This window comes from Acinonyx jubatus, chromosome B1, assembly GCF_027475565.1.
Source record: "Acinonyx jubatus isolate Ajub_Pintada_27869175 chromosome B1, VMU_Ajub_asm_v1.0, whole genome shotgun sequence".
In the NCBI taxonomy this organism is placed as follows: domain Eukaryota; kingdom Metazoa; phylum Chordata; class Mammalia; order Carnivora; family Felidae; genus Acinonyx; species Acinonyx jubatus.
Window position 1 is genome coordinate 185,298,743 of NC_069382.1, and position 16,852 is coordinate 185,315,594.

Sequence of the window (16,852 nt, forward strand, 5' to 3'; positions counted from 1 at the left end):
CCTAGCCCATCTCCTAGCACATAACAAAGGCTCAATAAATGTTAAGCACTGTATTAAAATCCTCCCAAATGCATGGTCTTAAAGTGAACTCTGGAGAGCACAGCATGATTCTGCACAGGAGGGTGAGGAGGCTGGAAGGTTCCACAGGTTTCACAGTCCTGTGCAGAATCATGCTGTGCTCTCCAGTTTGCCTGCAGGAATCAGCCATGAGGGAGTGAGGCGGTGTTGCTCTTTCAACTTATGCTGGTGATTGCTGATGATTTCAGGTATGTTTTCAGAGCCTGTCAGCCTTCTAGATATAGAAACAGCCCTTTGGCAGATAAGAGCCATTAAGAAGTAAGGTACCAGTCAGCTGGGAGAACAAGAGTCCGCAGGCAGTTGCTTTAAGTGTGGTGCTTTGAATACTGCGTGTGATGCCCATCCTATCACACGCTTAATTCAATTACACTGACCCTCCGGCTCTGGGTTTTTTGTCTCAGTCTCAGCATCAGCAAGTCTGTGACAGCTGGAGGGAAACACTGTGTTGGTGATGCGGTTCAGATTGCTGTGTGGTTACAGAGGCCAAGGAGTGAATGCACTGTTTTGTTTCTTTCCAGTGGAAGGGTCAGTGGGTCTAGAGAAGGTTATGCTATGATTAAACGACTACTCTGAAAATATGATTAAAAATGCCCCTGCTTTTGCCTATACTGTGTTTCTCAGAACAATGTGTGGTGAACACAGTAATTCCAAAGAAGGCATTTAAGGTCTACCAATGGTCCACAAATCTCAGTTTGAGAAATGATTTTCTAGAGGGCAGCTAAGGTTCAAGAGGTTCCAGGGGAATAGAAACTTCAGTAGTAACATCATTTGCTTACTGATTCATTGATTCACCATACAATTCTTGAGTGACTATGGGGCATCCGACTCTGTTGGGTCCAGAGGATATATAGATCTGTAAGGCTTTGCCCCTGTCTTCAAGGGACTCACAATGCATAAGACAGGCATGAACAGGTCATAATGTCATGTTTTCAATGCTGCATGAGAAATACGTATGGTGTGAGAAGTCTGCCTAGGGAGCTACCAGTTCTGCACGGTGCAGCAATCTGGAAAGGCTTGAGAGGAGGGAGTAGTATTTGAATTAGATCAGTATACACACACACACACATGCACACACACACAATATAATTATATAAATTACATTGTAAATGACACAAAGGAAGCTTACGTGAGAATATTTTTCGAGAAAGCAGAGTCTATCTATTATCTATTTACATTACGTCTGCTCCACAGCTTTTATTCCTGCATTACAATATTTATTTATTTACTTACTTATTTATTCTGCAACTACAATAACAACAACACCGTCTAATTCATTGGATCAACAGAAATCTTAGGGAGCACCTCCTCGCTGAGCTCAGGACTTCTTGAGTAGAATCAACCCCTTCCACTCAAATGTTCCAGTGAATGAAGGAGAAAATTGAAGGAGCCCCACTTGGGCTTTTTTGATTTTCCCCATAAAGCCCAATCTGAGGTCAATTTGTTAATGCCTAGCTGCCTTTTCCCCACTACTTTCAGACCTTTGCACATCCTTCAGGTGCGTATCTCGCTTACTTTCTCATCGATTTTATGCTTGTCAGCTCAAGTTTATTCTTGGGCTTCCCATCTTTTCATGTCCCATTTATTATTCTTATCCATCCGTCACTATTCTGCAGCTTTTCCATCTCACTGCTCCAAAATAATCTATTATAATATGAAAAGTACAAAGCACATGTCTGATTTTATCCCCTCTTCCTCATTTTGACAAACACATCCATTCCAAGTATTTGTTTGATCACAATTATTGGTCTTTTGCAAACTTGAGGGAAGTCATTAGGACATCCCAACATTAGAGTTCCGCTGAAACTAACTTTTCCCTGCTGTGTGATAGCTCTGCCCCAACATTGCACTTAGTGAGACAGGGCAGGAAGTAGGTCCAGGTGTTGGCGAGAGGCAGCATTGAGTATCGAAATGGTGGGACTTTTAACAACAATGACATTTCCAACTGACACATGAGACCTGGAATTGGAGCGCTAGTGGCCTGGGTGCAGAGCTAATGAAAAGGAGCTCTTCTCCTGAACCTCACTTGTCTGAGTTAGGAATCCATAGCTAAGAGGAAGGAATATAATGGAGGCTAGCAAGTCATGGTGTCAGAGCTGGTCCTGGATACTTCTGTCCCTGGTGAGTTATTTAGCTAAGGTGTCGATTGGACTATGGCAAGAAGAATTTCTTAGGCCTCCATTGGGCTCCACTGCAAAGAAGGTAAAATTAATCAAGGATGGTATACTTTAAGACCTGAGCACCAAGATCCTAGTATATTCCATCACCTCCCATCTCGTTCTACAAAACTCTAGGGCAAATATGTAGAGGTTACCAGATGTGACTTGTGGGGAAAAGGAAAATGGAAAAATACCCTTTGGGGTCAGTTGGGTTAAACGAAGTTAACCAGAATTGTTTATTGCAGGTCCTCTGGAAAATTAATTTCCACTGTTTTGGTCTCAAACTACGTTAATATTTACAGCATTTCCAAAATTTATATGGACAAAAAAATTGTTTTTACATAGAGCATCTTTGAAAAATTATAGTGTAAATATAACTCACAAAGCAAAGTTCAATATTTTAGAGTTTATTTCTAGCTATAGACTCCCCTGGCTGCAGAATACAGTCTAGCCAGAAGTTCCCCCCAGTCCAGTCCATCCAGCACCCATGAAGACTGGTTTTATGCCAGTCAAATCGGGGGCTGGTTACTTTATTCACTTCAGCACCCGACCTATTTGTATCCCCAAGCCAAATATTTGATTTCAGTGGAATCCTCAGAGAGTATTGCAGAGTCCCATCTCATAGTTGTGTGACACATAGGGTGGAACTAATTGTCATTGAACTGAAATTCCATTTTATAACCAGTATTTGTTATATGCACAAATTTCTGGTTTTAAGGTTATTCGTGACTTTGTGCACTTTTCAAACTGTAGTATAAAAATGCTAGTCTCGTAATACCTAATGATTAGAGTTTGTGGGAAAGAAAGATTATGTGGTATTGTCTTAGCTTCATTCTGTAAGTTATGGGAAATGTAAAGACTACTATTAGCCATATGAGAATCCTTCCTCTGGAAAAATCACAGACGTCCAGTAAATGTTTCATTGTTTTCCTGTGTTGTTGTGTATAAGTATTGGTGAGCCATGACTGTTCTTCAGACACTTTTGGTTCTTCTCCACAGACAGCGTGGAAGATGAACTGGAGATGGCCACCGTCCGGCATCGGCCTGAGGCTCTGGAGCTTCTGGAAGCCCAGAGCAAATTTACCAAGAAGGAGCTCCAGATTCTTTACAGAGGATTTAAGAATGTAAGGACTTTCTTTTTGACTTTATTTTCACACTATTCTCAGCAAATATATGCTTCTGTGAGAGCCCCATCATATGCACATTTTGAACGGATCTTTCCTAGATATGAATATTGTCAATATCCATTTGGACTTTGAGTCATTTTGGCACAAGAATGCTCTACAATGTGGGTGGACATTCTTACTCAATTCAATTCTAAGTAGTTTTTTTTTTTCTTTTTTGGCTATAATTACATCATTCCAATAAGCTTCAATTATTTCTACATTACTGAACTATAGTCTCATGTTTGACTTGAATCTTGACTATAGATTAAGGCCCATCAAACAACACCATTCCTAGCATTGGAGAAGAGTCACTATAAGTTTCTAAAAGACCATGCTACCAATGACTCTAGACCACAGGTATCTGTAGGTCATCCCTGCATCTGGTTCTTTGTGATCCAGGTACACCCATGATTCTCCTTTCTGAGTGAATCATCTTCAAAAGCGGTGATAGTCCATACATACCAGAGGGTGAGGGTGAGAGACAATGAATGGTCTGGACAATTGATCACGGACATACTCTCATTGAATACTTGGTATGTTGTGTTCAGTATTAATCTAGATACTGTAGGTTATTCAAAAGTCAGAAAAGATATTCTTCTGTTCTCAAACTCATGGTCTATAGGGAGAGAAGTCTTATCATGAATTTATGAATTTATTTATGAAAGCATTTCATCCTTAAAAGTACCAAATTGTTGTATATCAAGTGGCATACATAGGCCGACATGTATTATGTACTTACACATATATAAACCATAGTAGCTACAGGTACCCTTTGAGATCCAAATTAAATTACATTGATGCCTTCCCCCTAACAGCACCGTTACATGGCCTGTGGACTCTATAGTGTCCAAAGAGTTCTGCTAATTCCATCCTCTTCCAATCTGACCACCTCAGTTGCTACCTCTGTCCATCCTCATGCAGACCAGATGAGAAACTCCACCTCTTCTATGGTATCTACACAAAAATTTCCCCAGGGAACTGGTACCACTGGTCGACTTTTCAGAATATTTTTATAGGGTGCCATCATGCATATTGCACACATATTTCCAGCATCTCGCTGACTCCATGGGGTCTCTGTCCACCCCATTTCTGCTCCTCACTACTTTCCTTGCCTGAGCATTCTAAATCTCTGTCTCCCCATTACTAATCTGCAGCCTGGTTCTCTGCTAACACCCAGGCTTTTGTGGGGGTAGGCTGAGTGGGAAGGGGGGGAGATGTCATGGAGGTAGGCACTTGCTCCACACAGATGGGACTCTCACTAAAAGAATCTTAGGGGCGCCTGGGTGGCGCAGTCGGTTAAGCGTCCGACTTCAGCCAGGTCACAATCTCGCGGTCCGTGAGTTCGAGCCCCGCGTCAGGCTCTGGGCTGATGGCTCAGAGCCTGGAGCCTGTTTCCGATTCTGTGTCTCCCTCTCTCTCTGCCCCTCCCCCGTTCATGCTCTGTCTCTCTTTGTCCCAAAAATAAATAAACGTTGGAAAAAAAAAAAGAATCTTGATGTGCAGTCTCTCAAGATGACACATGTAAATCAACATGCATAAAGAGAAAGGGGCTTTGAAAATGAGGCTAGAGAATTATTAGTCACATCTATGCTGCACAGTTTGCAGAGAGAGCAAACACAAAAAGCAGCTGCGAAGACTACTGGCCACAGCAATCAGATACAGAATGGTTGTCAAATAAAGGAAAACTTAATCCAACCCCTCAGAATCCCTGCTACGTTATCACTCCACTGCTGTGACTGTAGCTCTCTCCATTTGGGGTCAGGCTGCCTTTCATCCCGTTTGTTGCAAATTGAAATCATGATTACTGCCATCGTTAACCTCCAGAGACAGCATCTCTGCGGGTTGGTCTTCTCCAAGTGGCACTTCACAGAAATTGTCCAGGCTGTGACGTCTGCAGTCTTTTATTTTTGTTTTTTATTTTATTTTTATTGCTCTCTTTTATTTTTGTTTTTGCCTACTTATCCTCTTTTCTTCCTCTTCTCCTCTCCTCCTTTTCCAAACACCTTTTCTTTCCCCATTTCCCACCCTTCTGATCTTTGCTCTATTTCTTTTTCCTGTGTTCACTCCTTCCTACCTCCTTTGTCTCTTCTCATTGTTATTTCACTTTATTTCCTTTATTTCACTTCTCCCCTTTCCTTCTTCTTTTCCTATTTTTCTCTTCTCTCTTCATCAAGTTATCTGCTCCCCACCCCCATTTTGCCCCATGAGAAATTTCCATTGGACCTGAATGTGCCGAAAGCATATTCACATACTCCTTTACAACAAAGGACTCCACGATTTGCTCAGAAAATATTAATTGATGTCTCTGATAAATAAAACACAGTCGTTCTTTACATTTTGGTTATTTTCCCTTAGTCAAATGTACAACTCTAATAAATATACCCTGGAATATATCAAGAGAGGCATGAAAGCAGAGAAGTGGCACTCATGTTTTACAGGATGGCAGCAATCTGAACCAGCTTAGCATCAGAGAAAGCAAACCGACTACTCTTGGTTTCCTGAACACCAATTATCTTAAGCGCATAAAATCAAAAACTCATTTCCATGGAACAAATTGGGTTATTTATTTTTATTTATTTTTAATTTTTTTAAAGTTTATTTATTTTTTGAGAGACAGAGAGAGACAGAGCATGAGCAGGGGAGGGGCAGAGAGAGAGGGAGTCACAGAATCCAAAGCAGGCTCCAGGCTCTGAGCTGGCAGCACAGAGCCTGATATGGGTCTCAAACTTGTGAACTGCGAGATCATGCGCTGAGCCGAAGTCACATGCTTAACCAACTGAGCCACCCAGGCACCCCCCAACATAGACTGTTACTAAAAATTGGGAATGGGAGGAAGGAAAGATAGTAAGAGAACATTTCTCAGCCTGTCACTCTGTCTTACCCACTCAATCACCCCTTCATTTTTAGTTCTCTTACCACCTGCTGAACTGAGTCTCAAATCTAAGCAGCTGATAGAAATGGAGAATGTAGTACAGTGTTTTTCAGCCTTTTGAGTGCCTTGCAATCAAATAAAGGTTTTCTAAAACACAGATTGCTGAGCCCCAGCCTCAAAGATTCTGATTTAGTAGGTCTGAGATTGGGTTGAAGAATTTGTATTTCCCATATTTCCCAGGTGATGTAATGCTGCTGGTTTGGGGACCACACTTTAAGAATCACTGTGAAGCTATCATAAGCTTTGGGGATACTCAGACTCAGGTCCATATCTAACTTGTTTAGGCAGCTCCCTCTGAATCGGTGGTCTGTGTCCCTTATCTCTACAAATTGGGATAACAATATGTGCATTGCCTGAGGTTTCTTTCATTTTGGCTTTTTTTAAATTTTCTGTTTTTGAGAAATTCAGATAATAAAAATGAAATTCAATAAAAAATAAGTATTATAGGGGCGCCTGGGTGGCGCAGTCGGTTAAGCGTCCGACTTCAGCCAGGTCACGATCTCGCGGTCCGCGAGTTCGAGCCCCGCGTCGGGCTCTGGGCTGATGGCTCAGAGCCTGGAGCCTGTTTCTGATTCTGTGTCTCCCTCTCTCTCTGCCCCTCGCCCGTTCATGCTCTGTCTCTCTCTGTCCCAAAAATAAATAAACGTTGAAAAAAAATTAAAAAAAAATAAGTATTATAATATGTCTTCAAATAGTCAAGCTCAGTTTTGTGTTCCATCAAAGTGGGGCAGTCATGGTTGGCCTACATACTCCCCCACAGTGTTTTGGGTTTTGAGCTACATAACTATGTGTTAGAAAGCATGCTGAAAGATACAAGGTATTCTCTCCATTCAGCATCTTCACACTTAACTGAAAGTTGAAATCATGCCAGGACCTTTAAAAATTACAAATAATTTGGTACCATGCTTGGTGATTCTGATATAATTGCTCTGGGAAGAAGCTTGAGCATCAGGATTTATAAAGCTCTCCAGGTAATTATATTGTGCAGCCAAGATTCAGAAACAAGGAACTAGAAGATCCTCATCATGAGGTGCTTCTGTGATGTGACCTAATGGTGATGAGTCCTATAATGCCAAATAACAGTGGTTAGACTAGCTACATTGGAACCTTATGATGTCCTTGGTGAGTTTCCACCCCTCGATGGGATGTATGTGTAGGTAGGTAACAGGTCTTGCCTCTGATTATTCTGACTCAATTAAATCTGAGGTAATACTCAGTAATTTTTTCTAAACGTCTTAATTAAAAAAAAATCCCATGTAATATATAACTAACATAAAGCCACATTTGATAACCACTGACCCAGCAGATCATAGGAGTATCTAGATACATGATTCACAAACTTGATTTGCTGTTCTCTTTCAAAAGCAGGCGTAACTTCAGTTCAGTTTTAGGTGATCATGAATGGTCTTTTGGGGCATTAAGTTTTAATATAGCTATGCCTCTTTGACATTTACTTTCATTAATTAATAACTTACAGCATATTCTTCCCATTGTTCAAGGCACGGGGTGAAAATTACAAGAAGTTAGACCTAATGCTTTGGACACCTGGGTCTTTCCTGTCCCACATCATTTCCTGCTTCTTTTTCTTTTACTACTTTGAACTATAATAGATCAATGTATCCATTAGATTCGAATATATCTTTAAAGTATCACTTTAATTCTTGTTAATGTCCTTTTTCCCTAAAAATGCTAATTTCCTTTCTACCCAAAGATGAAGGATGTTTGTATTAGTTTTTTATTGTATGTAACAAATTACCACATATTTACTGACTTAAAAAACATGCATTCGTCATCTCACAGTTTTGAGGGTAAGGAGTCCAGAAGCAACTTAACTGGACTCTATGTTTAGAGTCTCACAAAGCTGCAATCAAGGTGTTGATTAGGCAACACTTCTTTCTGGATCCTCGATCCTCTTCCCAGCACACATAGTTGTTGGCCAAATTCATTTCCCTGTGATTGTATTTTTGAGAGCCCCACTCTCCTGCTGGATGTCATCCTGGAGCCACTCACCATTCATCTCCTGGCGGCTGCCTCTGATCACTTGCTGATGGCCTTCTTGCAGACTGTCTCAAAACATGGCAGCTCACTTCTTCAAAGCCAGCAACAGAGTCTCTCTAGTCTGCTAAAGCAGAGTCTTATATGATACAACATAGTCATGGGCAGGACATCTTATTCCACCACTTTTGTATATTCCAGCACTCAAGACAAGGAGATTAAAAAGAATGTGACTTACTAAGAGTCACCATAGAGTGTGTCTATCACAGCAGTGTTCCGGAGGAGACAGCAACCCCAGGAGCCAGCAGCTGAAGCAGCTGATTAAATCTGAAGTCACATCTCAAGCATGGTTAATCCCCAACCTCGGTGTTGTACCTAAAATCCTGCCACCTCCTTGGGGATTTTACCAGTAGTGGCACCAAACTTTTCCTTGATTTCTGCAAGAAGTTTGATGTTGTGGCCAAAGGAACCAGCAGGAGATAAATGTGTTTTGATGGGTTTTTCCTACACCACTTGAAGACTTTGAGAACTCATTGCATCTTTAAAAATAGATGAAGAGAACTGAAGATGAAATTATAGGGGTCTACATTTTTTACAAAGTACCTTTATATAAAAAGCACTGAGTCCCACTTATGGTGGAAAGGGAGGCAGGAGGAGTTTAGCACATGCTTGAAAAAGAGCGGGATATGGTGTTTAGGATAGAGAAATAAGCTGCTAATTGCATAAGGCAATTGCTCTTTTGTCATGAGCCCTTGGAGTTATTCTTGAGGCTTCACAGACTGATTGTGTAACCTTCAGTAAATCACTTCATCCCTGGCAGCTTCTGTCTCCCTGTCAGCAAATTAGGGATTAAGATCTTTTCTTCCAATCATGAAGGGGGGTGGGTAATAATTGGTTTTGTTCTGCTCTTGAAAGACTCAGATAAAAGATCTTCCTTAAGTGCAAAGTATTACTCATGTACTTTAGAATCAAGGTATAAGAACAGAGTTAAAATGTTATTTTTCTTTGCCCTAGCAGAATTTTCTGTCAGATTTCCAGGAAGCAAGGCTTTCTGAGAAGTTTGTTTACCAGTCTCAACAGATAAACATGGCTGCCCTTCTGACTTCCAAAGACTGGCATGGTACAAGTGCTTTACTGGACTCAAACCTTTCAACTGACATTTTCTACATTGGGCAGGTAGTTTAGCTTCTCTGAACATCAAATTCTCCTTCCAAGACTCAGGCTATTAATACCCATGCAAATGAGAAGATGATGAAAAATATTTTGCATAATTTCTTTCTTTGAGAGTGTGCTCAATAGATATTAGAGCCCTTCAGCTCTTTCCTACTCATCCCACTAAGTACAAAAGTAACTAAAATCAAAATGACCATCCCGAGATGTCATCTTGAAGTATATTACCTTACACAAGAGTTTATATTAAATATATTCTGTGACATTTGGATGCTTCTTGCTTTATTTGTTTTTGTTTGTTTGTTTTGTTTTGTTTTCTTGAAACTAATTAGTGTCATGCTAAACTTTTGAAACCATGTGAGGGACGTAAAGTGAAATATGTACGTGTCTCATCTACAGTCAATTCCACCTTGTTGGAGATAAGTACACTTAGCTTTCTTCTTTATTCCTTGACATATTTTTATGTGCATGCATTTCATTCTTTGCATAAGGATTCTTTTGACACAAATGGTTTTGACAATACCTGTATCCTACAGATTGATTATTTTTACTTAACAATGAGCAATTGTGAATATTTATTTTCAAGCAACCATTATGTCCATGTTGGTCAGGAGGTCCCTGTTCAGGGACACTTTCAGCCTGACCTGGCAGATGGTCTAGTGGATCAGCACACCAGTTCTCAGCCTCCTCTTTGTTTGCCTGGGGAGTCCCATAGGGGAGGCAGCAGTTTGGGCACTGCCCTTCTACCTTATCCCTGTCCAGGGATTTGCCATTTTAAGAGCTGAACCAACCCTTCGCCACACCAGTACCCACAGCTGTGCCTCTCCCCACCTCCACGCCCCAAAAAAGGAGAGAGAAATGAAAGTGGACAAAGGACCTTATTTCTGTTCAACCTATGAGTTTCCTAAAAACCATGTCCTGAGCCTGATTCATCTTGATTTACTCTACTCCTAATGCCAAGTGTCTGGCCTGTTGTATCACTCAGTATCTGATTTTAGTATGAAAGTACTAGATCCTGGTAACAGATAAAAGTCAGTTTGCATCATCCATATAATGCCTAACTTTGGAGTGCCTGGATGGCTCAGTTGGTTAAGCATCCAACTTCGGCTCAGGTCATGATCTTATAGTTCATAGGTTTGAGCCCCGCGACAGGCTCTGTGCTGAAAGCTCAGAGCCTGGAGCCTGCTTTGGATTCTGTGTCTCATTCTCTCTCTGCCCCTTCCCTGCTTGTGTTCTGTCTCTCTCTCTCTCTCTCAAAAATAAATAAACATTTTTTTTAAATTAAAAAAATAAAATAAAATACCCTTTACATTCATTAAATGAATATTCAGGATATATTCATTAAATATATATGCAGGATATTTAACTCTTGTTTGTTGAGAAAACCTGTATTTTCTCAATAAGTGTTACCTTTCCATGTATCTAGTCACCTAGAAACTCAAGATACCTTTCTGGATTCTTTCCTCAGAACCTGTTGCATCTAATTAATCTCCAAGTTCAGTCAATTTTTTAGTCTACCCCTTCCTTTTCCTACACACAGCCCATGTCTCTCTGTTATTTCTCATCTGCATTGCCATAATGAGCTCCCAGTCTCCTGGAGTCCAATCTTATCTTCCTCTGAAACAGTCTTCACAGTGTCACTGAAGGCATCTTTCTAAAGATCTTGTTGATTCCTACTTACAACCAATTAATGTCTGTCCATTACCATTAGGAGATAGACTCAAGTGTCTTATGCACTCATCCAACATATATTTGTTGAGTATCTACTGTAAGTCCAACCCTGAGTTAGATTCTCTCTGTACTACAGTGACCCAAGTAGCCTTTGCTTACTTTTCCAGTCTTGTCTCTCACTATCTCTTACTCACTCTGCTCGAGTCATAAAGAACTGCCTGCAGTTGATGTGATTCCCTCTGAGGAGTCTTGACCTTCATTTTTCCTCCTGGAGGGAATGCTATCCTTCATGACTCCCTTACCTTTCATGAGACAAACTCTTATACCTTCTCCACATCTTGGCTTAGATATTTTCTCTACGTAAGTTCTTCCATCATTCATTCTGTGAGTGCTGAATATGAGCCCACCACTCAACTAGGTATTTAGGATATATTGACTAAAAAGATGGGTAAGTTCTCTTGGAGCTTACATTCCAGTGGGAGTTGGAGGGAGGTGGTTAAGGGGAGGAAGAAGAAAATAAGCAAACAATTAAGGAAATTCCTCGTGTGATCAGAACTGTGAGGAAATACAGAAAGGCATAACAGAGAGCTTCTTTTGATGGGGTGGTTAAAGAAGAGTTCCCTGAGAAGATGGCATTTAATTGAGTCTAGAATGTCAAGAAGGACACAGCCACATGAAGGACATTCCAGGCAGAGAGGTTAACCACAAATCCTGAGGCAGCAATGAGGCAAGAGTGTATGGAACCTAAAATATTAACTTATTTTACTATTCCTAAAGATATTGAGAAACTACTGGTTTTAAAAGGGTCAGATATAATATATAGTAATTATTTTTAAAAGATGACTCTGGCAGGCTACTCTAAGAAGAATGGAGTGCAGGGAGCCAATGTAAAACAGGGAGCTCCTTGAGAAAGAAGTTTCAGGAGAATAAGGAAAGAAATATTGCTTAGACCAGGATGGTGGCAAAATATGGAATGTGGTGGAAGCTACACTGATTGGACATTTTGATGGTTTGGATTGAAAAAGTGAGAAGAATCGAGGACTCAAATTAACTCACAAGTTTATGGTTCAAAAGGATTGTATGTGGGAAAACTTTATTTGACACCCTTGTAGAGTGGATTTGGAGACCCTCTTTTAAGTGCTCCTTACCATTGTACTGACGTAAGGATCCCTACCCTTTTCTCTAGGCTCCCTGAGGGTGGATACTGTATTTTCTTTATCTCCATATCTTTCACTCTTCAGACTATCTCTTGTATATAACATATGATCAATAAATGTTTATGAATGAGTGATCTCAATCAAAAAGTGCAGGGATTCATCCCAGATAAAAATTTTATCTTCTCTCATTTTCTTTTTAGTTCCCTCCACATCTACCTAGTAAGATTGAAGAGCTATTTATTGATTTGCTCTTGGGGAAAAAAATCCACTGATAAGGAAAGTGAAAGAGTATGACTTTTCTTATAAAAGACCTATAAAAATAGCTTGACACACTTACTGGGTTTATCAAGTGCTCCTCACAAATGTTAAGGGCAGTCTCATATGGTAACAAAGAACTACTAGTTCTATTACAAGTGTGTCCATAGTTTTCATCCAGTAGATTCTCATGTCTTATAATGTTCATCAAATATACTATTAAGTGAATAATATAATCTCTGTAGCTCAAGAATCCTTCTCATCTTAACAACATATTTGAAAAATTAAAAGATATTACATTTCCATATATATTAGAGTAGTTTCACTGCTATAACACACAGCCCATTATTTCAGGGGGTTAATCCAACAGAAATTTGTTCCTCTCTCGTCTCCCAATTCCAGATGGGTCATTAAAAGTTGTGTTCAAGTTGAGGGCTCTGCTTCCCCTGTTCATTGAGGATACTCCTTCCACCTAGTGATTCCACAAATGTCTATGGCCTCAGCACCCTCCATTGGCCAACCGTGTCTGGTCCTTGGTCAAGAGAAATGACAGAAAGTAAAGAATACCTGGAACATGTTGGAGCTGTCTTGGAGTGGCAGACATTCCTTCTGCCATATTCCACAGGTCAAAACTCAGTTATATGTCTCCACCCATCTTCAAGAGAGGCTAGGAAATATGTATTTAGGAAGACAGTAAAATTGAATTTCCTCCTAATTAGAGAATGGAATGGGGAAAAGTTATGTTAGAGTCTCCCAAGATCACCCCCAAGCTCAAAGATTTGCTAGGAGGCCTCACAGGATTCAGTATGTAGTCATATTTAATGCTACCATCTATTATGGCAAAAGGATACAAAACAATATCAACAAAGGAAAAAAGGTACATGGGATAATTCTTGGAAGAAACCAGATGTGAACTTCCAAGAGTGCTTTCTTAGTGAATCACACAGAATGTGTCCAATGTTCTTAGCAATCAGTAGTGACAACATAGGTGAAATGCTGTTTACCAGGGAAAGTCATTAGGTACTCAGTCTCCAAGGCTTTTATTGGGGCTGGTCATATAGGCACCCTCTGTCTAACATATACTGAAATTCTAGACCTCCAGAAGCAAAACAGATGTTCAAAATAAACCATATTGTTTGCACAGTGTAGACACAGTGAGCAATTCTTACCAGGGTGGAAACTGTCCCAAACTCCAATTTCCCAGATTCCAGCTGTTATAGACTGAACTATATGTCTTTAAAATTTATATGTTATGGCAGTAACCTCAATGTGAGTGTATTTGGTGGTAGGGCCTTTAAATTCAAGTTAAATGAGGTCATAAGGATGAGGCACTAGTCCCATAGGACTGGAGTTCTTATAAGAAGAGGAAGACACACCAAGGATACAGAGCACAGAGGAAAGGCCACAGCGAGAAGACAGCTACAAACCAAATAAGGGAAGCCTCAGGAGAAGCCAACTCTGTGAGCACCTTGATCTTGGACCACCAGGCTCCAGACCTGTGAGAAAATAAATTCTTGTTTAAACCACCTGTCTGTGGTATTTCGTGATAGTGTTCCTAGCAGACTAGTAGACCAGTTAAGGGTCAACCTTGCAAGTAGACTTTATTTTTTAATTTTTTAAATGTTTATTTATTTTGAGAGAGAGAGAGAGACAGAGCGTGAGCAGGGGAGGGGCAGAGAGAGAGGGAGACACAGAATCTGAAGCGGGCTCCAGACTCTGAGCTGTCAGCACAGAGCCTGACGTAGGGCTCAAACCCACGGACGGTGAGATCATGACCTGAACTAAAGTCAAACACTTACTGACTGAGCCACCCAGGTGCCCTGCATGTAGACCTTTCTAAGTCCAACAGTCTCAGTCCTGCAATAACTCACTTCTATACAAAAGTGTACACATTTTGGAGTAAATATGATAATGTAATTGGATTCCAGTTCTGGCTAGTGTTGGGCAAGATCCTTGGTCTCTCTGGGCTACACTTATCTAATCTGCAAAATTGGAGAAATAGCATCTCACAGATGATTTTCAAAGATCATGAATGTGAAGCACAGAGCACAGAACCTGTCTTATGATAACACTCAAAATGTACCTATCATTATTATTATTCCTATCATCATTATCATCATTAATAACATTGTCTTCATGCTGCTTCTCTGAACGCTATTACTGTCTGGAAACTCTTTAAATGTCTTTGCCCCACACCCTAGCCTGAGGACAAATTTGGAAATAGTGCACTATTTTGGCTTCATTTTACTCTGTCCTTTGAATTCTTGGAGCAACCGATACAGTATTTCTTGTAATAAGTTCCTCGCTGGGATTTTGTGGAAATCAAAAAAGATAACATAATTTGTGATGTTTTGAACACAAAAGGCAGTGTAGAGATGTAGATAATTTTTAAAAACAACTTACATAAAAGCAACCCTTATATAAAGCAAAAATTCACTAGAAGCATTTCTAAAATCTTTGAGATTTTTAGCCATTTAAACACAACAATCCTGTAAGATCAAATTTTTTCTTTCAAGTCACAGGTGAGTGGGTCCAGAGTGATGGGGAGGTTAGGTTCCATCAGTGCATTCAGAGATGCAGATTTCTTCCCACACACTGCCCCACACTATCCCTTTGCTTGGCTGCTGTCCCCATCTGCATTGTGTTAATTAGGTCACTCCCTCATGTCCGTGTCCTGAGGGAAGGTGAAAGAGCCATAAACCAGAGGTGACTTGTCTCAGTTTAGAGATAACACAAAAGTTATACATACCACTTCCGCTTACATCCCATAGACTCATTGGTCTCATGAACCACCCAGCTCCAGGGGAGGTTAGGAAACGCAGTCTCTCGCTGGACAGCAGTGTGTATATGTAGAAGGAGAAAAAAAAATTGGGAGAACAGCTAGCACTCTGCCAAAGTCAATAAAACTTCCTTCCACTGAAATTTTCTGGAGAATATCCTAAAGGTTTCTGAAGTTAGTTCAGTTAATCCTTCTAAGACAAATTTCTCAGTCTGAGAGCAGTGTGTCGACTGATAGATACTTCAAACTCCTATATCTGTTGAAGGATCAAGATTTTTAAAATAATAATAATAATAATAATAAATCTCTGTCTTCTGAATGCTTTGAGGTTTCCTACTTCCTCAGCACTGTACATCAGCATTGAATCCATAACAAGTTCATAAGCAGTTTCATCCAAGGAAGTTGCTGATACGTTTCTTTGTGCAAAGAACCCAGTCTTCACAGCACAGAACCCAAGCAGTGGGAGGTGGTAAGACTTCTGTGTGCATCAACTTTTAACAGTATTACTCTTTCTCACTCTTTTTGGAAGAACTAACTTGTTCACACAAATGTGTCACTGGAAGTCTAGTAAATAATTTTTCAAATTCACTATGTGCTCTTCAAAGAGCCTGCTGTGCAACTTTGGATGTTTTGTGGCTAATAGTAAAACCAAATCTGGGTACCATTCATCACTGCAAGTGGCTGGCAGTGACCCTACCTCATAAAGTCAGATCATTTTCCATTTTTTTTACAATTCCCACTTAAATGTGTTCATTAATACAAGCCTAACTGGCAATTATTCTAGTGATCCTGGCAGACATTCAAGTCCTCATTAATATAAAATAAATTATGAAAACTTTGGAAGTCTTTTCAGTGCTACATTTGAGTTGAGTATGTTAGGCTCTTGAGTACGTTAGACTCTTAAATCTGTGTTGATTAATTTAATTGGAGGGAAATTCATTTTTAATTTTTTTCATTTTATATATTAGAGAGAGAGAGAGAGAGGATGCAAGTGGGGGAGGGGCAGAGGGAGAGAGAATCTTAAGCAGGCTCCACACTCAGTGCAAAGCCTGACCCTGGGATCGTGACCTGAGCCGAAACCTGGTCATGACCAGATGCTCATGACTGATCATGACCAGACACTCAACCTAATGAGCCACCCACACATCCCTAGTTGGAGGGAAATTCAAAGAAATGTGTCAAAGGAAATTAGCTAGGATCTGTAATGCTTTTTATCTATGCACATTCTAATGAATTATGCCTAGTGACATTTCAACTCCCACAGAATTTTAGGAGTTTGAGTCACAACTTGTCATCTCAAGCTCTTCCTGGTTGCTAATCCTTTCCACAAACATATAGAACATCTCTCATTTACTGAGTACTTACTGTACTCCAGGTACTTTGCTAGTACTGGATATATATTAATGAGTAAAAGAGAATTGTCCTCAACTCATAAACACTGGAGTCTAGTGCAGGAAGTGTGAAATTAATAAGCAAGAAACAAATTAAGTGCA

The 16,852-nt window shown here is 40.2% G+C and overlaps 1 protein-coding gene across 2 annotated transcripts in view; it reads left to right on the forward strand.

The window, feature by feature from the left end:
• The window catches only part of KCNIP4 (potassium voltage-gated channel interacting protein 4), a 223,975-nt gene that overhangs the window by 111,621 nt on the left and 95,502 nt on the right, over positions 1-16,852 (forward strand). Inside the window, exon 2 of one of the 2 annotated variants that reach the window (XM_027046156.2) lies at positions 3,234-3,358. In XM_027046156.2, coding sequence (XP_026901957.1) covers positions 3,234-3,358 — 125 coding nt within the window. The remainder of the gene's footprint in view (positions 1-3,233; positions 3,359-16,852) is intronic. The other variant, XM_053217520.1, reaches the window with a different exon arrangement.